Raw genomic sequence first — 24,213 nt, 5'->3', positions numbered from 1 at the left:
CGTGAAGGCTCCTCCGATTGAAGAGATTGCTGCGGAAGTGCCTGTTGTCGGTATATTTAGACATTTTCCAAATCACATTGTAGTGACGTATACGGAACACAATAAATTATATAATGTAAACAACTACCTGAAAAACAGGTAGAACGATACTTTTCTATCGTTTATTGCATTTATGGAGGGAGTGATGTATGCTGGGTAATGGCACAGCTAGCTACTGGGTGACTTTATTCACCCGCTTCGGCTGTTATCAGTCCATACAATGGGCGTTATTAGCACAAATCAGTCCCATAGATATGGGCCATCTCCTGCTAGATTGTGCAGAAGGTTGTTCTCATCCATCCAGATGGAGGATCACTAACAGGAGCGTGGGAAGACTCCAGAATCCACTCTGGCTGGAATCCGGTGGATATGCAGTGTGTACAGGTAAGACCATTTAAACGGACAGCATTTATAGAATGACTATTAAAAGTCAGCGAGTGTCAGTAATGTTAATGTGGTTATCTTAGTAATACACCGAGTGCTAATATAACAGCTTTAAGATGCATTTGTAGATATTATTACGTGTTTTACCGTCTTTGTGGTGCTAGCTTAAAGTTACGGTGTAAACGTTAGCTTATATTGGAGGAAAGCTGTTACTGGTTAAACGATGTTAGCACAGAAATATTAGCTTCTGTCATGACTGATGAAGGTACTAGTTAATAAAGTTTCCAGTAAAGTGTTTAATCGCAGCCACAGACTGACAGCAAATATCTCGATTAGCTTCAGTGCATCTGTAATAAATATGTGCAAGTTTCAGTGCTTCGTTTAAACTGTATGATACTTATACTGACCCAGGGTCAGTGTAAAATACAATCCTAGCTGTGTGAACAAAGCCTGGCTCCTTTAATCCTGCATGACAAACCTCAGGATGCAGGTTATTATTACTCTTTCCTGCTGGCACACCTGTCACACCTGAGAGTCAGCTAGAAACGTACAGTGACGTGGACATCATGCAAAGACTGCCAGACTCTGTAATACTGCAAATGATCAGTGACTCAGGTTAACACTAAACTTTAAACGGCACCTCTGTGTCTCTGTGTGCTGAACATCTAGGATTGAGTCAGGCTGCATCAGCTGAAGCTGTTATTTGTATATATCAGTATTTTTTATTCAGGTGTGGGGAAAATACGTAAGACTGCAGTGAAGCGATGCACCAGATTAATCCCTGGCCAAAGCTATCGTACTTAAATCAGACTACTGATCCAGCCACATCAGCCTTTTGTGAGGTCTGTTTAAAGTAGACTAAAAGTGAACTGCAGGTTCCTGAGAGGTGGACTGTGAGCACAGAAACACATGTTCATACATACAGCTGCAGCAAACTTACATTAATTTTAAATAGATTTGTTACTCTGATGTCTGTCTCTGTGTTAGTCCTCTGACAGACTGGTGACCTGTCCAGGTGTGCTCTACCTATGACTACTGGGACAGGCTCTAGCCTTTTTAATAGAAATTTTCTGTTATTCTCATTTAAAGTATTTAAGTGCTTATGCATATGCTTAGTTGTGACACTGTTATAGACTGTTCAGTGAAAGTTTCTAAAACTAGATGAACTTACTTCAGCGTCAGCAGTTTGAGAAAACAACTCCCTTTACAGGTGCTGATAAGGCCAAGGGCACAAAACAGCTTAACCATTGATCGGTTAGGTTTCATAGCGAGGCACGTGAAGTGTGGTAGGATCAGTTTGTAACTTCCTCCCTCTTCCTTGGAATGCATAAAGGAGTAGGAGCACCACTTCTGCGGCAGCGCTGACATGACTGAACTGTGATGTTTGATGTGTGTTGGCGCAGTAATAAATAGCTTGATCACAGCTCTTTCTGTGTTGCAGACTTTATTTAAAAAATTCCACGACACCTCCCACCCTCCCACTGTGAACCTGAATTGAATATTCAGAAGACATTTGTTTAAATAGTTCTACAAATCTGAGCTGTTGGTGTGTCCTTGGATTGTGTGGTAATACTATTAGAGCCTGCAATCTTTCTTACTGAATCTCTACTATGAGTCATGTTACCTGAGATTAATTCTATGTTTACCTGTCAGCCTGGACGAATGTGCTGTGTGAAGGAAATTAAATTAAATCAGATCTGAACTGCTTACATTTGAGGAACCTGTTCATATTTAATTGAAATATGAACCAGTGATTTTTTTGATTGCTGATTCCAAGAGAGTCTTTGTGGAAATCCTGTTTGGCTTTTTGTTATTTTAATTCTCTTCTCTGTTTTCCAGAACAGTTCTCCACAGTCGCTGTCCACATGGGTCAGTGGGACCAAGAAGCACTCTGCTAATGTGTGGACTCTGACCAGCAACATCCAGCAAGACCCAGACAGCGTTTTCTATCTCCCAGCTGGAGGTTTTTGTTTGTCTGTGACTGGAGAGTCAGATTTTTGTTGAGCTTCACACTTGCAGAGGTAAGTCAGTTTGCAGAGATCCCTCCCACCCGGGCTTTTATGTGCTAGATTTCTTATCTGAAAGAGTAATATTTCAGTGACTGCTGCTTATACCACAGGTTAATACACGCTACTGATCCCTGATAGGAGAATCATCAATTTTGCCAACAAAGAAGCCTGGTGGATGTTTGTTTACAGTCTGATGATGGGACATCATGCTCTGCATCTTCAAAGTTTGCCTCCTCATTATTATTCATACCCAGTAATGTGAAGTATGCTTATATCTACTATAACTGAACCAACCTGGTGCTCTTCATTTATGGAGGCTGTTGAGTCTGAATGTTGGATGTTGTGTATCTCGTGTTCTCTGGGCTTTGTTGTCCTCAGTCTTTTCGCAGGATCAGAAAACAAAACCAGGAGGCGCGTAAATGTTTCTTCTCCATGATGTTTCTTCAAATGTTTCTTCTGGATGATGATAAGACTGTGACACGGGATGCCACCTTTGGTCTTGTGATGAAGCAAAGCTCAGGAAGAAGTGTGATTAAATGGTACCCACATGTGTGCTGCTGAGAAGGATGTACAGGGGCACCTGCAGCCAAATCCAAGCTTCAGGTTAGTTGTAGTTGCAGAACGCTATAGGACTGAGACAGCTGAGGCATCAAATGTTTGATTAAACGGATGAAAAAGAGAAGTTTCTTCCCTATAATTATCACTTCTTAAAATCTGTAGCAACTTCAAGTCTGTCAGCGTGCTGAGCATGCTCAGAATGTGACAATATATTTTTGTTCAATATTTAATTTCTTTCAGTTGCAATTGTTAAATGAAAAAAAAATAAAAATATATATTCTTATAATTTAGCAAACTAATTTATCAAAAAAAAATATACATATATCTGTATTAGTTTTAATAAATTAATTTGACACCTGTATTGAAAATACCATATTGTATTCATACAGAATCAGTATGGTATCATTGTTTGTCTGCTCACTGATTGCTGAAACTAAGAGCTACTTTGATCTGTTAAGATCTAAAGTATCCAAAGTTGAGCTCTGATGTTTCTTCACCCCTGTGTGTGATATGTGATTTCCTACATGCTGGCAGAGCAGAGCGGCAGTTTGTGCTCACAGATGGTGACGGTGTGGAGAGACGGTGGTGTTTCCTCAGAAGAACCAGCAGAGTCACTTGCTGACTGATGTTCGTCTGCACTGCACAGAGGAAATCAACTGACCAAGGTTTGTCCAGTGACGTGTTATGAAATGTATATTTGTTTTATGCTTACAGTTATGTTTTTCTTGACAGAGGCTCTGCAGAGGTTAGACAAAGCAGAGAAAATATGTGCTTTACATTTTACTGTGATTTATTGAGATATTTGTTGCCTGATGTTCAGCAGGAATGGAGAAATAGAATCAAAGGGAGATGTTTTTGCTGTTTTTGTAATGATGTAAGTAAATCTTCAATATTATTTATTTGCTTGGTTATATTAGGAGTGTTTCTGAGTGAGGGGGAGAGGAGTCATCATCCAGGTAAAGTGACGTAGAGCTACACACAGCATAGTGGCATACGTGAACTCACAAGCATTTAGTATGTCACCACGGGCACAACAGAGATTGAGCAAAGTCTTAGAGGCCCCAAATCTAACATTCACACATGAAGGAGCAAACATGGCAGATTTATTGGGAGCAGGGGAACCCCATGACTGCGTCAGAAGAGCACAGGTTGAAGAAAAAATTAGAGAGGACCTGAAGGCAGAACCTATACCTGGAGCTGAGGACTGGTTCACTGATGGATGTTGCCACAGAGACGAAGAAGGACTGAAAGCAGGATATGCGGTAGTCTGCAGAGTAGGAGAGGAGTATCAGGTCAAAGAAGCAGGAAGAATTGGGGGACAGCAGTCGGCACAGAGAGCTGAAGTGATAGCCCTAGCTCGAGCCTTGAGATTAGCTAAGAATAGGAGAGTGAACATCTACACTGACTCAGCGTATGCATTCGGAGCAGCTCATGTGGAGCTGGCTCAATGGAAAAGAGCAGGATTCAGAACAGCAACCAATGCACCTATCTGCCACAAAAGTGAAATGGAGGAACTGGAAAAGGCCTTGGCTGACCCAGATGAAGTGAGTATCATAAAATGCAAAGCGCACTCACAAGGAACCAGCATGGTGGCAAAAGGAAACCAGAAAGCAGATGAAGCCGCAAAAGAGGCGGCAGACTACAAAGGACGGAAACAAATGATACAGGTAACTGCAGAAGAGGAAGTATCCACTAACATGACGGAGGAAGTCAAACAGGCTCAGGAGGAGGCATCCCCAGAGGAAAAGGGGGTGTGGAAAAACAAAGGAGCCTGGCAGGATGGACACTTGTGGAGGGGGCCAGACGGGCGCCCCGTGTTGACAGCCAAAATGGCAAAACAGAAGGTGGAGGAGGCCCACGGACTTGCCCACGTGGGGGTAGCACAGATGGAGAGAAACTTGTGTCATTGGTGGCATCCTGAGTTGAAAGAAATGATAAGGGAAAAGGCCAGGATGTGTTTAATCTGTGGCGCACACAATCCCAAGCCAGCGGTCAAACCGGAAGTGGGCTTCACACCGTACGAGCTGCAAACTGGGAGACAGTTTCCGGCCCCTTGGACGGTGGGCTCGGTGGGACAGGACACCAGAGGGAACAGGTCTCACGCAGACTATTGGAACGAGTTAAAGGCGCTGGTGTCCAGTTTCACCAAACAGGTGGCTTGTGAAAAGCCCACAGGAGGAGGAGAGGTCCCGGACGCAAAGGCAGTGTGGCTGAAGGTCATCAAACGCAAGTGGAAGGAACCCCGTTGGACTGGTCCATACGAGGTGTCGGCTCGGACAGCTACAGCGGTTCAACTGAGAGGGAAAGGCGACGCCTGGTATCACTGGACGCACGAGGACTTGGTGGGGAGAAATCAATCTCCACCCAACACAGGTGAAACTCAGAGGCAGAATAAACCCTCACACCTGTGCAACGGGCCAACCGGTGGTCTACCCGGGAGGTCGAAGAAAGAAGAGCAGCCTAGGAGGAAGTCGCCGCGCCAGCGAAAGGGAGCGGCACCAAACTGAGCATCTAAAAAGGGCTTTGAACTTTTTGCTACAACATAACTTACACACAACACCATGCCATCACAACAATCAGATACTCGTGACGAGAAAAGAGTTCAAAAGGCTATCACAATGTTCAATAATACCATAGGTTTAATGTCGATGATGTTTTTAATCACAGCTATATGTTTTTTGGTTTATTTTTTGCAGGCCGACAAGGGAAAACTGTCTGAGCACGGAGGTCAGGCCGGCCCGGCGCTGTTTGATACGCCACTTACACCACTCGTGATCCTTAGTGACTTCAGGCCGTGGGCGAGAACGAAGCGCGAGGTCTCTGGTAAAAAGGATGAGTGTCTCAGCACATACGGTAGAGTAGAATTAGATTATGTTAATTCAGTGAATATACTGCGCTGCTTCCTTTTATTGCGTCACACATTGCTTTAAGTTTTTCAGTGTCCAGTTATTTTTTACTGCTGTTTGAATTCTCTGTATGTTTGACCCTGTAGACTGTTTGATGGACTTCTTGTCTTCCTGTTTGTTACCGCCGCCTGTTTTTTAATAAAGATTTGGATTTCTGACTTCAACACAGCCTCTGCGTGTCCTCCCTTTGTGTCCTCTTCCTCTGTGAATGTGTTGCATGTGTCACAGATTCATTTTATTAACAGCTTTCCCACAGTGAGTTGCATCAGCATTCATTCACAGCACATTTCAGAAGGATTCAGATTAATACAGTGATCTTACAGTCAGAATGATCCTGACAGAGTGCCACTGTAAATCATCTTTCATCAGGTAAATTTTAAAGTTCAGTATTTCAAAGCAGGAGTTATGAAGAATCATATTGGCATTAGGACTAATAATATGTACTTACAAAGTCAAAGTTTTTTAGTTATGCTAGAATATTGGAAGACAATCAACTTTTAGTGTTTTCCGCATATTAATTATTCTGAAATAGAGACGGTGACCCTAACTGTACAGAAGCACTAAACAACTGACAATCTAACAGACATCATTGGCCTGAGCCGTCATGCACAGTGAGTCTGATCCTTTGCTGTGAGAGTCTGACAAGCATGTTTCTGGTCAGTTTGGAAGAAATAATATCACAATGTTGATCTTTCTTTCCAATATTCCTTCTCTTTTACAACATAAACTGTGATTGTTATGAAGGAAAGGAAGGCTCAGGGTTGAGTAATCAGCATCATGGGCTCATCCGATTAGGATAAGAATAAGCAGTCATCTAATCATTCACAGGGTTCTTTTATTCTCAAATCAATAAAGCAAAGAAGGAAGGAAAGAAAGACACATGGACTGCCAATGCTGAAAGAAAACAGAGAAGTTACTCATTACCTTAAACAATACATAAAATAAGAAAAACCAGAACAGAACAGAACCTCTGCTGCCGCCCCGTGTGGGAGTGAAGAAAGAGTGAGCCTAAAGTGAATGCAGTCCTTATATAATGTGTGACAGGTGAGTGCAATTAAGGACAAGCACCACACCCAATCAAAGGTGAGAGAACTAAACAAGGTGCATCTGGTGAAGTGAGTGGGTGTGCTGGGATGTGCTAAAAGGTGGGTCTCTACAACAGCCGCCCCCATATTTCTAGTGAGAAATATGTTGATATGATCAGGATCAGTCTTCGTCAGGAAGCAGGGGCAGGGGGATAAGACAGGAGACAGGGCGGATATAGGTTTTATCCTGTGCTAAGACTTCCACGGTTCTGATGCGTTCATCTGGGCTTTTCAGGAGGCGTGTCACTCTGCCTATGGGCCAGAGGGCACGTGGAAGGCGTGAATCCATGATCATTACGACAGAGTTCAGTGTGAGATCTGGGTTCTCCTTCTGCCATTTGTGTCTTCTTTGGAGGGATGGTAGATAGTCCTTTATGAAGTGCCGCCAGAAGTGATCTGCCAATATTTGTGCATGTCGCCATCGTCGTCGACCTAGGAGGTCAGAATCAGAATAGGATACTAAGGGAAGTGACGAATCATGTCGGCCCATAATGAGAAGGTTTGGGGTTATGGGATCAATATCCGCAATGTCTGAGGATACATAGCCTAGGGGTTTTGAGTTAAGAATGCCTTCAATCTCAATTAGGACCGTTCTTAAGACCTCTTCAGTGACCATTTGTGCACCAATGGTTCTCTTCAGAGCATTCTTCACAGAACGTATCTCCCTCTCCCAGGCTCCACCGAAATGGGGTGCATGCGGGGGATTGAATTTGAAATGGATTCTTTTAGTCATCAGGACCGGCTGTAGAGTCGGAGCAAGGTTGTCAAAAGCAGCCCGTAGTTCCTTATCTCCTCCTTTGAAGTTAGTTCCTTGATCACATATAATTTCCAGGGGTGTTCCTCGTCGAGAAATGAATCGTTGGAGGGCCATGAGGAAGGAGTCGGTATCCATGCTGTTTAGGAGGTCAAGATGTATACACTGAGTCGTGAGACATTTGAATATTATTCCCCACCTTTTCTCCGATCTGCAGCCGGTCTTGACCATGTATGGTCCAAAGCAGTCTATTCCTGTGGAGTAGAAAGGTGGTTTGAATAACCTAAGACGAGCAGCAGGCAAGTCTGACATTTTTGGAATGATGGGCTGTGCTCTCCATTTCTGACATGCAACGCAGCTATACTGATGCCTGCGTACGGCTTCCCTTCCTCTGAGAATCCAAAATTTCCGACGTAGTTCAGCAAACAGTCTTTCTGAACCAGCATGATGCAGTTTGTCATCATAATCTTGTATGATCAGTTTGGTCACTGGATGAGCAGGATCAAGTACTATTGGGTGAATGACATTCAATTCCAAGTCTGGGCTTTGCCGTAGTCGGCCTCCTACATGGATAAGTCCAGAATTCCTGCACAACACTGGTGACAAACACAATAGACGGCTGTCGGATGAGAGGGGTTTGTCTGACTGTAAACGGGCTAAATCTTCACCGAAACTGTCCAGTTGTGCCTGACGAAGGATTTCTTGTTCTGCTGTTAGATAATCAGCTGCAGAAGGAAATTTACCCTTTTGGTTGGAGAGTGAACGAGCCGTGAAATCCAATAGCTCTTGATAGATTCTGAAGCTGGGTGTGTATGTATGGGAGGGTATACTGACAATACCAAAAAAGTAGGATTTCTTTAACTCAGTCTGATCATCATCAGGATGGAGATCTGTAACTGTGGGCCAGTTATTCGGAGGTTCATGCAGAAACGAGGGACCCTCGGTCCACCTGTTTGGGCTAAGGAACTCTTTCAGGGATTTACCTCTCGTAACATCATCAGCAGGATTTGTGGCTGAATTGATGTATCTCCAGTCTTGACTCTTTGTGAGGTTTTGAATTTCTGAGACTCTGGCTCCTACGAATACCTTGAAATGGCAGGAATCTGACTGAAGCCAGTGAAGTACAGTTGTTGAGTCAGTCCAAAGGGTGGTAGTTCTGACTGGTAAGGTGAGTTCTGTTTGTATGAGCTCACAGAGGCGTGCGCCTAGTAGGGCTGCGCATAGCTCCAGTCTGGGTATTGTTAAATTCCGTTTAGGAGCAACACGTGAGCGAGCTAACAAGAAACTCAGTTCCACATGACCTTCAAGATCATCTGATCTCAAATATGCGACAGCACCATATGCTCGCTCCGAAGCGTCACAGAAGATATGAATGTCTCGAACTGTGGTAGAAACATTCATTTCCTTAGAAGTATAGCAACGTGGGATGGCAATTTGTGGAAGATAACAAAGTTCTTCTTCCCAGGACTTCCATGCCTCTAAGAGGTTGTATGGAAGGGAAGGGTCATCCCAATCTCTCTCCTTTCTCCATAGCTCTTGCACCAAGGTTTTGGCGCGTGTTGTGAATGGGAGTAAGTAGCCTAATGGGTCATACAGACGAGCAAGTACTGCATAGATACGACGCATTGTGGTGGGGTGTGAGGCTAGAGTTCTGTATTTATAGGCAAACAAGTCAGTCTCACAATTCCACAATAATCCTAATGTGCGTTCATGTGGGCCAGATGGCTTGTCTTCAGTCAGGCAAAGTTCATTACTTGCCATTCTTACCTCAGATGGTAGATGGCTAATCACAACAGGATTATTGCTGGCCCACTGGCGAAGATCGAAGCCTCCTTCTGATAGATGGTTTCTTAATTTGTCTAGGAGTGTTCGAGCTAACTCTGCTGATGGAATACTCTGCAAGCAGTTATCAACATAGAAACACTGCATTACTGAAGACTGCACATCTTTGTCAGATTGATATTCCTTCACATGTTTCTGCAGTGCATAGATTGCACAACAAGGGCTGCAGGTCGTACCGAAGGGGAGTACCTGCCACTCATACACTGAAGGGGGAGCTGCTTTGCTCATGTCACGCCACAGGAATCGGAGGAGTGGTTTATCAGGAGGCAGAAGACGGACTTGGTGAAACATGCCTTTGATGTCGCCACTTATTGCCACTGAATGTTGCCTAAAACGCAACAAAACACCGAGAAGTGTTGGCCCAAGGATTGGTCCTGGCAATAGGTACTTATTGAGACACTGACCTTGAAATGTGAAAGAGCAGTCAAAGACTATGCGATCTTTATTGTTGTGACTTGTCATATGATGAGGAATATACCAGGCTTCTTTGCTATTGTGCATCTCCTCCGGGCTAAGTTTAACTACATAGCCTGCTTGCTCCAATTTCAAAATCTGATCCTTGTAAGACATGGCTTTGTCAGGATCTTTAGCTAACCGAGCCTCAGTGTTGCGGAGTCTAGACATGACTACAGTTGGAGGGACATTCAAAGGAGGAAAGTTTGCCATCCAAAGAAGAGGAGTGGCGTAGCGATTAACACCATTGATCTCAACCCTTTTTGTGGCCTGTTCAAGGAGTTCCAGTGCCAGTTGATCTTGCTTTGATCGCATCACAGATTTCTCACTGTATTCAGGTAAAGTGTCTAGTTGCCATAGCTTCTCAACATGATAACGCAGTACGTCTGCAGATGAACTGAGAGATGTGAACAAACACTGCACATGCTCTGTACTGCTCTGGGGCTGAAAATCTGTGATCGGACCTTGAAGTGTCCATCCTAATTGGGTTTTAACTCCTGCAGGAGACCCATATGGTCCCTGTCTCAATGGAGCAGTAGACGTGATGAGGTGAGTATGATCTGAGCCTATGAGCAGGAGTGGCGCTGCTTTATTAATAATGGGTAATGGGATACCTTGAAGATGCTTGTATCTCCGTTGGAGAGATGATACAGGGTAGGTGTGGTCTGAAAGTGCTAGGTGACTTGCAGTGAAGGCATTATTAATTGTGTAGGTTTTCTCTGGGTGTGCGATGGGTGAGATTTTGAAACTTACGGAAGAACCTTGAATAGTTTCAACTTCTTGACGGACAGTTCTAAGTGATAATCTCTCTGCTTCCCCAGTTAGGTTGAGATGCTGCGCCGCTGATGGTAGAAGAATGGTACGCTGGGAGCCATCATCAAGTACTGCATATGTTTCAAGAGTTCTTTTGCCATTTCGCAGGAGCACTTTCACAACCTTTAAAAGGACACTAGGACAATCACTAGGTCTATCAAAGTACAGTGTCCTCACTACAGGATTAGATTCAGTTGTAGATCTCTTATTTACATCACATAGGATCTGTAGATGTCGTCCCATACAAGTGGCACATGCTTTCCTCAGGTCACACTTTGCGGCCTGATGAGTCCTAGCACAACGCCAACACCGTTTGTTTGCTTTTATCCAGTTTATTTTCTCATCCTTTGTCTTCTGAATGAACTCGGGACACTTACTAATGTGGTGTTCAGGTGAGCGGCAATATGCACATGTTGCCTTAGTTGTTATGATCGGTTGTGCTGCCTGTACAGGATCATCAGATGTATTTGCCCCATGTAATATTGTTGTAAGTGGAGAGGTGTACTTACGGGCAGGTTGTGGCTGGTTGAAGGATGAAACAGGACTGGCCTTTCTGGGTTGACACTTGCATTCCATTTGCAACCAGGATGAGAACAAAGGCAAGGTATACGTTATTTCTCCCTGTTCCCTGTAAACGTGCCGTTTGAAGCGACTGAAATGCTCTGCAGGCAACTTCGCTAACAAGCGATCAACATGGGAGCCACAATCTAGTTCTGCACGTCCTTGTTCTCCCATAGTGCTAAGCAACCCAACTAAAGCCTGTACACGAAGAGCAAAATTATCAAGACTCTGACCATCACCTGCTCTGATAGGAGGCAGTTCCAGTATATTCTTTAGCTCTTTCAATGCCAGCTGTCTTGGTTGCCCATAACGCTCATCAAGGGCTTTGATGGCTTGAGTGTATGGGTCAGGAGCGTAGGAAAAGGCAAGAGCTAATCGTTTAGCTTGGTCTACTTTGAGGTGATCAAGAAGGACATGATATTTGAAGTGCTCTGTCTCATGAGGATCAAGAAGGTTTGTAAGGGCCATCCATAACATCCTGTATTGCATTTCGTCTTCTCTACTAAGGTCTGGAAACGAAGGACCTTCAAGCTTATATACATGTGTTCTCGTGCTAGAGGAGTGACCCGAGCTAGCAGTAACAGGTATCAAAGGTTTCTGTTCATGTGAGGCATTGGATGTAGCTGGTTGCTGCTCTAGAGGAGGGCAATACTTGTGGTCAGATATGCAAATGAGAGGTTGAACAGGGTCTTCAGCTAAAGGAACAGCAGGTTGAACACATGAAACCTGGTGGGGATCCTGCTGTGATAAGGCCAGGAAATCAAAGGGAGTCTCATCTTCTGTAGCAAGGACTGGTCTAGTTAAACCAGTTGAAGGGACTGCAGCATCTAATATTGTTGAATTAGGTAAAGGAGGGCTGGCAGCTGTAACTAAGCCAGACTGACGGCTAATCTGTGGGGGCTGGAAGGGTGATTGACAGGTTGCTGTATCAATCACTGGGAGCTGCTCATGTTGTTGATGTGTTTGAGGACTGGCTCGTAAACTGCATACAGAAGATCTGATTCCATCAGATGAGACAGTGCGAATTGAAGATCTGGAGCTACGAGAATGGGAAGGACATGATTGAATCATAAATTGCCTAATCTCCCTCATCGTCGTCAGGAGTTCCCTCATGACCTCATCTTGGTTGGTAGGTAAAGGAGCAGGGCGGGTCTCTGGTTGACTTTCTGACTCTCCGACAGGATCCTGCAGCCCATGTGTGTCTTTGTCACTATGCTGGCATTCGATTTGACTCTCTGTCTCACATGTAGCTCTTCTACTTCCATGATACTGAACGTCATACTGCTGCAGGTGGGCAGGAGGTCGACTATCACGACTGGATCTTCTCAAACCTTCAGTCAATGGCTGCTTTGAATCCATGACGCTAACACTGCTCCGGCTCGGAGGACCATGTTATGAAGGAAAGGAAGGCTCAGGGTTGAGTAATCAGCATCATGGGCTCATCCGATTAGGATAAGAATAAGCAGTCATCTAATCATTCACAGGGTTCTCCTTTTATTCTCAAATCAATAAAGCAAAGAAGGAAGGAAAGAAAGACACAGATGGACTGCCAATGCTGAAAGAAAACAGAGAAGTTACTCATTACCTTAAACAATACATAAAATAAGAAAAACCAGAACAGAACCTCACCTCTGCTGCCGCCCCGTGTGGGAGTGAAGAAAGAGTGAGCCTAAAGTGAATGCAGTCCTTATATAATGTGTGACAGGTGAGTGCAATTAAGGACAAGCACCACACCCAATCAAAGGTGAGAGAACTAAACAAGGTGCATCTGGTGAAGTGAGTGGGTGTGCTGGGATGTGCTAAAAGGTGGGTCTCTACAACAGTGATCAAAGGTACTTATGTTCACAGCGTGTAATAATACTGACAGTCCAGGGCATTGTGGTCTGTTGAGCTAGGGTTAGGGTTAGGGTTAGCAATTCAGACATATGTAATCAATATTAAACGTCTCTGACGTGGGCCACTGTCCGCAGTGTTGGGAAATCCATACCAGGCTGGGACGAGTCAAGGTAGGTGAGCATCCACGAGAAGACACAGCAGATGCATCCTACTAATACTGACAGGACCAGGAGACTCCAGAAACCGAGCATCTTCTCTTCAGTGCCATCCTCTCCTGTCACCCTCTCTGCCCGCAGCTCTTTGAGTATGGGGTAGATAAGGGCGCAGAGAAACCCTTATTACTAATTTGTATTATAATTCAATTTTCATGAAATATTCATATTCAGTATTGGTCCTTATATTAATAACCACGTATCCACCCAGGCTCATGGTGGGGCAGGGCTCTGTCCTGGGATGCTTCAGTACAAGGTAATGTACACCCTGACCAGGTATCCAGTCTGTCAGAATTGTTTTCAATATTTGGTTCAAAAACATGAGTGACAACAAAAATCCAACTAGGATTCTTGCATATGATGAATGAAGTCTGTCTTTGACTGTATTGTCCAGCTGATCCATCAAACCCCCAGCAGGTGAACCTTATTTATGACATAACACGGCAACAATGTAAAAAATGAAACAGCAACAGTCTAAATGCAAAGTGCATTCTAAACTCCTCTTCAATAAATCATATGCAAAGAGTCATTCAGGACTGTAAAACGTGAACTACAGAACCCAGAGTCTTCATCATTAAATCTCTGGTTGCTTCATTTTTCTATCCTATATCAGATACTTTAAGGTTAGGTTAGGTAAACTTGCATTCTCATGGTGAGGCAAAGTGCTTTATGTGTGTGTGTGCGTGTCATGAACGGCTATAAAAGGCCTATAATTAAAGAACAAAGCGGGGTTTGAGTTCGAGTTGCGGCAGACTGTCACTACTTGTAAATGGAACGCAGACTTCCTACGGCGGACAGCTAATAACAGGAATCGGACGCGGTCCACCCAAGTCCACAGCAACCACCATAGCAACCGCCTAGCATGACCTTAAAAACATATTCTGTCTTCATAACTATCAAACACGTGAAATGATTTGCAAAGTGTTTAAGTGTTACAGCTGCAGAGAGCTATGGCGGTATCTTTGGAAGCTGTTTACATAGCTAATAATATACGATGTAACCATGGAGACAGTCAGTCACGTGAGCTAGCGGTGCATGTTTACTACAGTGAATAAGGTGACTGCGTGCACAGCGTCCACACGCTGCAGAGGGTAAAGACATTACTTCAATATTGTTTTATATTGATATATATTTGCCTTCTGTTGACCATCACCTCAGGTTCACCATAACAGTTTCAGCATACAGATGCACACTGTCTAAATATGAACACATTCAAAACTCATGTCTCAGAAATAAGCACAGCTGTTCATGTTTGTCATTAGAGTTTTATTTGTAAGAAAATTATGAACTTCATATTGTGCATCAAATAAAAGAACATTTCACAACTCTGAGTCAACAGAAACAGGTAACAGAAATGTCTCTAATGTAGACATGTACAGTGTAGTGTAAGCATTAAAAGATCATAAAGGAAACACTAACATTTATGTGAAACTAATTGTAATAAAAAAATGAACAGGTGGTTTATAGATGTAAAAGAAAGAATCTGAAAACAACACTTTTTTGGTCTAAGTGATCAAAGTAGAAAACAGAACTGATGTTCAAAAACAAACCGTAGCTGCACTAATATTACACATCTCCATTGTTGTGGTGAACAGACATGTTGCTTTTAAAACCACATGCAGTGTGTGACCGTGACTGTTCACTGAGACCATGAACGCCACTTCGCTGAAGCCTTCGCCTTCTTCTTCTTCTTCTAAATTGGAAGCAGAAGGAGCACGAGCTGCTTTGATCTACTGAAAGGAAAAAGCAGAACATCTGAGCTGAAACCAGTCAGCTGAAATCATTAAGACAGGAACAATCATTCAATGCAGTGTCTCAGGTGGCTTAGCCTGTTACAACTGTTGATACAAGCTAAATACGGTTAACACACAGTGTCAGGGAGCTCCAGTGTGGGAACTAGTGGCTTTAGGTTTGTAGTCATTTAACTTTCATCCATTCATTCATTTAATTCAGGAGGAAGAAATGTCAGGTTGATGCAGGCTGGCTACATGCATTTGGTCCCATGCTGTCTTTAACTAAATGACTTGGTTCATTTTATGGCTGGGCTGTATGTGGGGTTATATCATGTTATTTGGGCAGGAGTACCTGTCCTCTGTTAGACTTAGAAAGTTTCTCCATAAGTAGAGTTTCTAACTCTTATAGCACATCTGTGGCTGACAGCTTTTTGGTGGCTCTTTTTACCCCACACTGGTTGTGAGTGTGTAAATAGCCCCACTAGTTCTTTTGGGTTGCAGTTAACTTGGGAGGAAGAGGTAGGTCTGCCATGACTAGATGAATAACAATGATCTGGGATACATAAATTTCATAATGCATGCATATATCTCTATAAACCTGGCCTGAGGGCTGCCATTTTTTACATTCAGTTATTTCTTTGTTGAATCTAAATAATGAATGTGTTACAGTTAAACTGACACTGATCAGTGTAAATGGCTCATTGGGACACAGAAACCTTTAAATTAAACCCTATCACCTGATATCGAGTGTCAAACAATATCAAAGCTGTAAAAGCTGTTTACAGTCAGAATTTATAAAACTATGATTGTAAATGAATTCAAACAAGTGAGCTTTTCTCTTTGTGCTGAATATCAACACTGTGATTTCTTAGACTGTAAGCTTTACTTTAGCACAACCAGTTGTAGAAGCTGCCACTCCAAATGTCTTTTGATAACAAGAAAAAAATACCTTTTCAGTCCACGGCCTGAAGTTCTTCTCTGACATCTTCTGCCATCAGCTTTGTCTGCTGGTTTGAAGACAATAAACCACAAAAAGATGATTTAGTCACTTTGTCTGCGTCATGCAGCTCGAATGTGTCGTGTAACGATGTTGAATAGCCGTCGTTATCCCTCTGCTGTGTCAGTAGGATTGTACTGTGCAGCATGTCATTGATATGTGAGGAATGCTAATGTAACACGATAACAGACGTCTGGTCTTACATCATTAAAACATAAAGGACAGGAGATATTTAGATATTTTTATATTTATATTACATTTTATAGCTGACGGATATTACTAAATAGATAGAATTTACTAAATAGCTGGATGAACATGAAAAATATGTCTATAATAACAAATGACCATGAGAGCCAGTAGAATTAATTCAACTGGACACTCAAAAGATGTCCTTAAATGCTCTTTAAGTGGCAGAACAAACGAACAAACAGTTAATTGCTTACTTGAGATGAAATCTGCTCAGCTACTTTGAAAACAGCTTCTAAGTGGTTCCTCCTTTAACAGGATGACTGCTCAGGGGTAAGGCCATCATGCAGTCCAGCAACCTTTATGGTTCTGCTTTGATTCACCAGGAACTATTAGGGAAACCTTCCAGCGCCTCCTGTGAAAGACACAGGCATAAACACACAAACATTTATTAACATGTTCCACAGTCTTCCAGTTTGATTTTCTCATCCTGTGGACAACAACGTACATGGATGCAGGTTTATTGTTAACTTTTGTAAGGTTTATTTAGTGAACATATCCAGCTGCAGCTCCACTGTGATCCTGAACTGGATAAGCACTTAAGAAAATGTGTCAATAAATGGACATACATCAACTTACTATATTTATCCAAACAGACGGGACCAATAATGCTTCACTGAGTTAGAGACTTTAACAGTCTCTTCTATGTAAGAATGTCTCGTGCTGATATACCTGCAAACTTGACAACAAAGGTTTTTCTGACTGCATGTAGCTGTCCTCTATGTCAGCTCACACATTTACATTCATGTCACACTTATTTCTGCTTTCCCATTTTATAATTATTACTTACATTTTGATTAGATACCTTGAGTTTGTAAATGATCAGATTACATAATTGGAATACAATGTATCCAATTCAGGGTTGCGGGAGGATGAAGCCTATCCCAGCTGATACAGGACAAAGACAGGCTGCCAGTTTATTGCAGGGCTAACACAATATGTGTAACAGAAAATCCACTTAAATGTTTGATATTTCTTATAATAATCATAATTATGACTATTATTTAAAGGTTTCTTTATAAATACATTTTGATTTTTTATAACCTCTAAAATATAAACCTGAGCTGTTTCAGATTCTGACCTCTGACCTCAGTGACCTGGCTGTGTCCTCACTGCAGCTCCCTCCTGGAAGTACGTCTGCTTCTTGTCTACCCCCAGTGTTGACCGCCTGCCCTTGATATCACGTACTGTACCTGAGGAACAAAAAAGGACAAACACTTGCCTTCATTTAAGAAGTACATTCATACAGAGGTAATCTATGGAAACACACTAGTTCAACCTTTGGGAGAAATCAGTTCCTGTGAAACATTTCTGTAAATGAACATCATGTGGAGAATGAATGAAATGAGTTCTTCAGGTGACTCAGCAGTCCCACACTAACAAATGAAATCTAGTTAAACTATTAAGCATATTTGCTCTTCTGAAATCTGTGTTAAACAACAACAAACATAAATTAGTAACAAAAATACAGCTGAGTAGAGGCTTTACAAGCCACCAGCAGCCACAATGCTAAATTTTAATCTTCAAATGTTTCTGAGCCGTCTTCAACCTGCTTTTAACACATTAAAGTCCCACAGTCAATGCAGCCTGACTCAATCCTAGATGTTCAGCACACAGAGACACAGAGGTGCCGTTTAAAGTTTAGTGATAACCTGAGTCACTGATCATTTGCAGTATTACAGAGTCTGGCAGTCTTTGCATGATGTCCACGTCACTGTACGTTTCTAGCTGACTCTCAGGTGTGACAGGTGTGCCAGCAGGAAAGAGTAATAATAACCTGCATCCTGAGGTTTGTCATGCAGGATTAAAGGAGCCAGGCTTTGTTCACACAGCTAGGATTGTATTTTACACTGACCCTGGGTCAGTATAAGTATCATACAGTTTAAACGAAGCACTGAAACTTGCACATATTTATTACAGATGCACTGAAGCTAATCGAGATATTTGCTGTCAGTCTGTGGCTGCGATTAAACACTTTACTGGAAACTTTATTAACTAGTACCTTCATCAGTCATGACAGAAGCTAATATTTCTGTGCTAACATCGTTTAACCAGTAACAGCTTTCCTCCAATATAAGCTAACGTTTACACCGTAACTTTAAGCTAGCACCACAAAGACGGTAAAACACGTAATAATATCTACAAATGCATCTTAAAGCTGTTATATTAGCACTCGGTGTATTACTAAGATAACCACATTAACATTACTGACACTCGCTGACTTTTAATAGTCATTCTATAAATGCTGTCCGTTTAAATGGTCTTACCTGTACACACTGCATATCCACCGGATTCCAGCCAGAGTGGATTCTGGAGTCTTCCCACGCTCCTGTTAGTGATCCTCCATCTGGATGGATGAGAACAACCTTCTGAACAATCTAGCAGGAGATGGCCCATATCTATGGGACTGATTTGTGCTAATAACGCCCATTGTATGGACTGATAACAGCCGAAGCGGGTGAATAAAGTCACCCAGTAGCTAGCTGTGCCATTACCCAGCATACATCACTCCCTCCATAAATGCAATAAACGATAGAAAAGTATCGTTCTACCTGTTTTTCAGGTAGTTGTTTACATTATATAATTTATTGTGTTCCGTATACGTCACTACAATGTGATTTGGAAAATGTCTAAATATACCGACAACAGGCACTTCCGCAGCAATCTCTTCAATCGGAGGAGCCTTCACGTCAATTCCCGACGCGAGGGGGGTACCCTGCGCGTCCATAAGCGAAGCAGAGGGAGCCTGACCATGCGTCACACGTTTGACGAGTTGGGAGTGAGAACGTGTTGAATTAATAGTGAATTTAGACAAAATTAAACATCTGCTACTCTAACAGCCATCTTTCTATACACACACATCCCTCTTTACAATTTAGTCACAACAAAAAGTTACTTTGACGAGGTTTAAGCATTAAAAGCTCGCTGGTCAGTCATCTCCATGTGTTCTGTCCTTGGTCTTTCTCCCATTGCTCATCTTCTTAGCTTGGCCTGGATTTACTGAAGGGCTCCTAAATGTGGATTCCATTTATGTAAAATCATACTAACTCTTCACCACAATTACATATTTTAACTGTAGGCAACACTAACTAACTGTCAGAGAGCCTGACAGATGCTTACGGCACATCAGTTGACCAATCTAGTATTTGCCAAAGCTTCACAATGACATGTTTTTGTTCTTTTTGGTTTGTTTGTATAAAAGTCAACCCGACACACTGTTATGTTGATCACTCTGGACGAGTGTTTGTTTAAGCACCACACATATGGCTTTCATGGTTTGCCAACCTGTTCCCCAACTCTCCGGTTGGTCTTCTGCACATGCTCCTGCTCACTCTGGTCTCCGGCTTGACTATATAAAAAGGAAAACCTCGTTAGGAAGATCATCACCACCTGTCCCTGCAGCCTCCCTGGCACCGCCCCCTTGAGCTCACTGCATCACTCCTCCCCTGCGGCTGAGCCAGGGACCACACCTCCACCACAGTTTGGATTTCTAAATAATATTTATTGGGTGTTTATAATTCATGTAACCATTATCAGTTACAATTACCATCAATCTGCATTTTGTTATTATTCAATTCAGAACTGCCCAGACCAGACACAGTGACATTCCACCAGAATCCCTTTGATCTCTGATCTTCTTTATGACATCAGCACACTAAAACCCTTAAAGAGGGGAAAGGTTCTCATTCTTGTCAGTCTTTCAAAGATAGTGGAAGAATTCACTAGGCAGTTAAACTACTCGAAACTTCAGTTTCTGACACAGTTGACCGTATTTTTAAAAAATCTTTTAGTTAGTACAGAGATTTAACATCAACTTCAATTTGAAATATGAGTCTGTCAAATCCTGTTGTGTGCAACCTGAGAGCCGAGAACGAAAAACTTAACCAGCAAATCAAAGAGCTGAAAAATGAGAATAAAACTCTCAAACAACAAAGCTCTACCATACGTGACCTTAAAGTCGAGAACGCCGACCTTAAGGAGCAAAAAAGAGAGCTCATAAATGAGAACAAAATTCTCCAAAAAAACATTGAAGTTCTCTTCAAACGAAGTGGGTTCTCTAAAAACAAGAGGAAAAGAGACCTGCAACTAGAGAATGAAAAAATTCACTTCAAAATTCAAGACCTGGAATATTGGAACCAAATTCTAAAGGATTTAAACAGCTCCAAAACCAAAGAGATCCAGCAACAGAAAGAGGTGATGCAGGAAATGGAGGCAGAAATCAGAGAGTTGCAAAGCAGCAAGACAGGCTTGGTTATAAAAGTGGGAGACATGGAAAAGGACAACCAGTCTTTAAGAAAGGAAAATGATGTGACGATAAAACGCATGTGTGAGCTGAAAAGGGACTTTGAAAAGGAAAAAGATGACATGCAACAGGAAATACGGGCTGTTAAAGATAAACTCCATCAGGCAAACACAGCCTTTAAAGAGTTACAAGAGAGTGAAGAAAGAAAAAGGATCATGAATGAGGAAAACAAAACAACGGACAGTGAACAGCTCAGACAGACCCTGGAACTCCAATGCGTTTCACGTGAAATTGACATATCGAGGCATAACGAACTTCTTGAACAGGACCTCCAGGAGCTTTCCAAAAGGAGTGGTGATTCTCAAAAAGAACTGAAACCACACGATGAGGGTGTGAAAGGAGAATCACGGATCTTCAAAGCCACTGAGAAAGACTCCGAACATGATTTTAATGTGACCAACAGAGAAAAGGAGTTGTTGTGCCATGAATTTGAGGCACTGAAAAGAGAGCTTGAAGAGGTCAAGAAAAATCTGTGTGATGTACAGGAAGCCTTGAAAACAGAAGACATGGCGTTGCAAACCCAAGCTCAGACTCTCAAAGTTTCACAGGAAGAACATAACAATCTGATAAACAACTACGATGTCCAAGTTGACATACTCAAACAAGAAAATAAGGCCTTAGAAAATAAGGTTAGTGACCTTACCAAAAAGATGTGGAATGGACGGGAAGCGATGAGACAAATGGAAAAGAACTTTCAAGAACAAAGGAAGCTACTCGAAAATCTCCGAGGAGAATTCGAGGAAATTTAGCACAACTACGACTTTGGCCCTCCCTATTAAACCTGGTTAACGCAGGTTCAATTCATTTGATTTAATTGGCCCAAAATGAGTGACTGCACCCAGACACTCAGTAGCAAAAAAATTACAGAGATTCAAGAGAGAAAACTGTTTCTGCATAGACTCCTATAGTACTGCAAGTCGTGTCATCACTTGGTGTCCTGCATAGAGTGCAGGTTTAAGGTATTTACCTATCTTTCAGAATTAGAAGCTATGCTGCGTCAGGGGTTATAACAGCTGTGCCCCCCCCCAACCGGTCGAGGCAGATGGCCGCCCCTCACTGAGCCTGGTTCTGCCGAAAGTTTCTTCCTGTTAAAAGGGAGTTTTTCTTTCCCACCGTCACCAAGTCTAAGGAGCTTGGAGAAAAGCGCCTGGACTTCTTTAACTTAAAGAAGTCCAGGCGCTTTTCTTTCCAAGCTCCTTAGACTACTATGGCCTTGATGACTGATAACCGTCACAGACACTGTCATCAAGGGTTTGCTCACAGGGGATCATCTGATTGTTGGGGGTTTTTCTCTCTTATATTGTATGGTCTTTACCTTACAATATAAACAGCCGAGAAGCGGCTATTTTTGCGATCCGGTGCTTTAGAAATACATCTTAGCTGAACTGAACTCCATAACATCTGGACTGAAATGCCTACACACAACGGTAGGCATTTCAATCAAGAGCTCTGTCCAAAACGTTCAATGACAAGCATCAGCACCAGGATTGTTTTTTAGCTCAGCAACAGTTCATGTTCCATACCCAGTTTTTATTGTAACTGCAACTTTGTAAGACTGGGTTGGGAGATGTTCTTGTGGTGAGCTTTTATTCACATAATTGGTTTCTTTAATAGTGAAATAAAATAAATTTGTATAACTGGAAACAGCGTTCTCATGTCTGATTATCACATTGTATTCTTTAAACCATGTAACAGAATATATAATATATATAATTTACTCATAGTAATATTAATATCTAATGTGATTGAGTTTCCTCATCTCTACTTATGTGCTGATGTGTTCACTGAGGCCATTGTATGGTCCATTTTGGCTGCATTTCCATGTTTTAAACATGAAATTTGCTTATTTAAAGGGTGTCTCATGTATCTCTTATGCAGAAATATGTGTTGCCTAGCTGGACAAATGTAGCACAGGTCTACTATTATTGGCCTAATGTATTTTAACAATCATTTCAGCATCCAGATAATCTCTTTCATCATCTCTTTCGATGAATTTAGCCTGGTTGTCATGAAATAGGCATTTGAAACAATAACTACCAGTATCTTTGAATGTGTGTGATTTCACTAATCCTACACATTCTTTGCAAGACAACTGGGTGCTTTTATGTAAAGAATGATCTGAGAACACTGAGGCTAATGAAGTAACAAGAGAAACATAGTAAGTAGTCTTTCAGTTTGCATGATCAATTTTGATTATTGTTCATTTTCATTTACCATGTCAACATGTTTTAGAGCAACGTTTTCTGATTTTGAGCTCTTTTAGGTGTACGTCATCGTCCAACACGTTCTCACTCCCAACTCGTCAAACGTGTGACGCATGGTCAGGCTCCCTCTGCTTCGCTTATGGACGCGCAGGGTACCCCCCTCGCGTCGGGAATTGACGTGAAGGCTCCTCCGATTGAAGAGATTGCCGCGGAAGTGCCTGTTGTCGGTATATTTAGACATTTTCCAAATCACATTGTAGTGACGTATACGGAACACAATAAATTATATAATGTAAACAACTACCTGAAAAACAGGTAGAACGATACTTTTCTATCGTTTATTGCATTTATGGAGGGAGTGATGTATGCTGGGTAATGGCACAGCTAGCTACTGGGTGACTTTATTCACCCGCTTCGGCTGTTATCAGTCCATACAATGGGCGTTATTAGCACAAATCAGTCCCATAGATATGGGCCATCTCCTGCTAGATTGTTCAGAAGGTTGTTCTCATCCATCCAGATGGAGGATCACTAACAGGAGCGTGGGAAGACTCCAGAATCCACTCTGGCTGGAATCCGGTGGATATGCAGTGTGTACAGGTAAGACCATTTAAACGGACAGCATTTATAGAATGACTATTAAAAGTCAGCGAGTGTCAGTAATGTTAATGTGGTTATCTTAGTAATACACCGAGTGCTAATATAACAGCTTTAAGATGCATTTGTAGATATTATTACGTGTTTTACCGTCTTTGTGGTGCTAGCTTAAAGTTACGGTGTAAACGTTAGCTTATATTGGAGGAAAGCTGTTACTGGTTAAACGATGTTAGCACAGAAATATTAGCTTCTGTCATGACTGATGAAGGTACTAGTTAATAAAGTTTCCAGTAAAGTGTTTAATCGCAGCCACAGACTGACAGCAAATATCTCGATTAGCTTCAGTGCATCTGTAATAAATATGTGCAAGTTTCAGTGCTTCGTTTAAACTGTATGATACTTATACTGACCCAGGGTCAGTGTAAAATACAATCCTAGCTGTGTGAACAAAGCCTGGCTCCTTTAATCCTGCATGACAAACCTCAGGATGCAGGTTATTATTACTCTTTCCTGCTGGCACACCTGTCACACCTGAGAGTCAGCTAGAAACGTACAGTGACGTGGACATCATGCAAAGACTGCCAGACTCTGTAATACTGCAAATGATCAGTGACTCAGGTTAACACTAAACTTTAAACGGCACCTCTGTGTCTCTGTGTGCTGAACATCTAGGATTGAGTC

At 42.3% G+C, this 24,213-nt stretch overlaps 1 protein-coding gene and 1 long non-coding RNA gene across 6 annotated transcripts; one reads left to right on the top strand and one right to left on the bottom strand.

Moving 5' to 3' along the window:
* Window positions 1-924: 924 nt before the first annotated feature.
* On the top strand, window positions 925-6,060 carry LOC146375342 (uncharacterized). 4 transcript variants are annotated; one of them, XR_014801937.1, is made up of 2 exons: window positions 925-3,655; window positions 5,687-6,060. XR_014801937.1 is itself a non-coding variant. In XM_084948376.1 (2 exons), the coding sequence occupies exon 2, from the start codon at window positions 4,007-4,009 to the stop codon at window positions 5,495-5,497; it is 1,491 nt and encodes a 496-aa protein (XP_084804502.1). In that variant the 5' UTR covers window positions 2,230-3,035; window positions 3,530-4,006; the 3' UTR covers window positions 5,498-6,060. The 4 variants fall into 4 exon arrangements, 3 of the variants coding, with proteins under 3 accessions (XP_084804502.1, XP_084804501.1, XP_084804503.1); XM_084948376.1 differs by having other exon boundaries at window positions 2,230-3,035; window positions 3,530-6,060; XM_084948375.1 differs by having other exon boundaries at window positions 2,230-3,035; window positions 3,525-6,060.
* Window positions 6,061-14,697: 8,637 nt separating this feature from the next.
* On the bottom strand, window positions 14,698-18,149 carry LOC146375341 (uncharacterized). 2 transcript variants are annotated; one of them, XR_014801943.1, is made up of 3 exons: window positions 17,510-18,149; window positions 16,626-16,783; window positions 14,698-16,192 (listed from the first exon to the last, which is right to left on the bottom strand). It is a non-coding gene; the product is annotated as an uncharacterized LOC146375341 (long non-coding RNA). The 2 variants fall into 2 exon arrangements; XR_014801942.1 differs by lacking the exon at window positions 17,510-18,149 and having other exon boundaries at window positions 16,626-17,503.
* Window positions 18,150-24,213: the final 6,064 nt, after the last annotated feature.

Source organism: Perissodus microlepis, chromosome 13 (genome assembly GCF_051167445.1).
Source record: "Perissodus microlepis isolate ML-2025 ecotype Zambia chromosome 13, ASM5116744v1, whole genome shotgun sequence".
Classification (NCBI taxonomy): Eukaryota; Metazoa; Chordata; class Actinopteri; order Cichliformes; family Cichlidae; genus Perissodus; species Perissodus microlepis.
The sequence above is the reverse complement of the archived record's forward strand: the minus strand, read 5'-3'. Positions and strand labels throughout refer to the sequence as shown.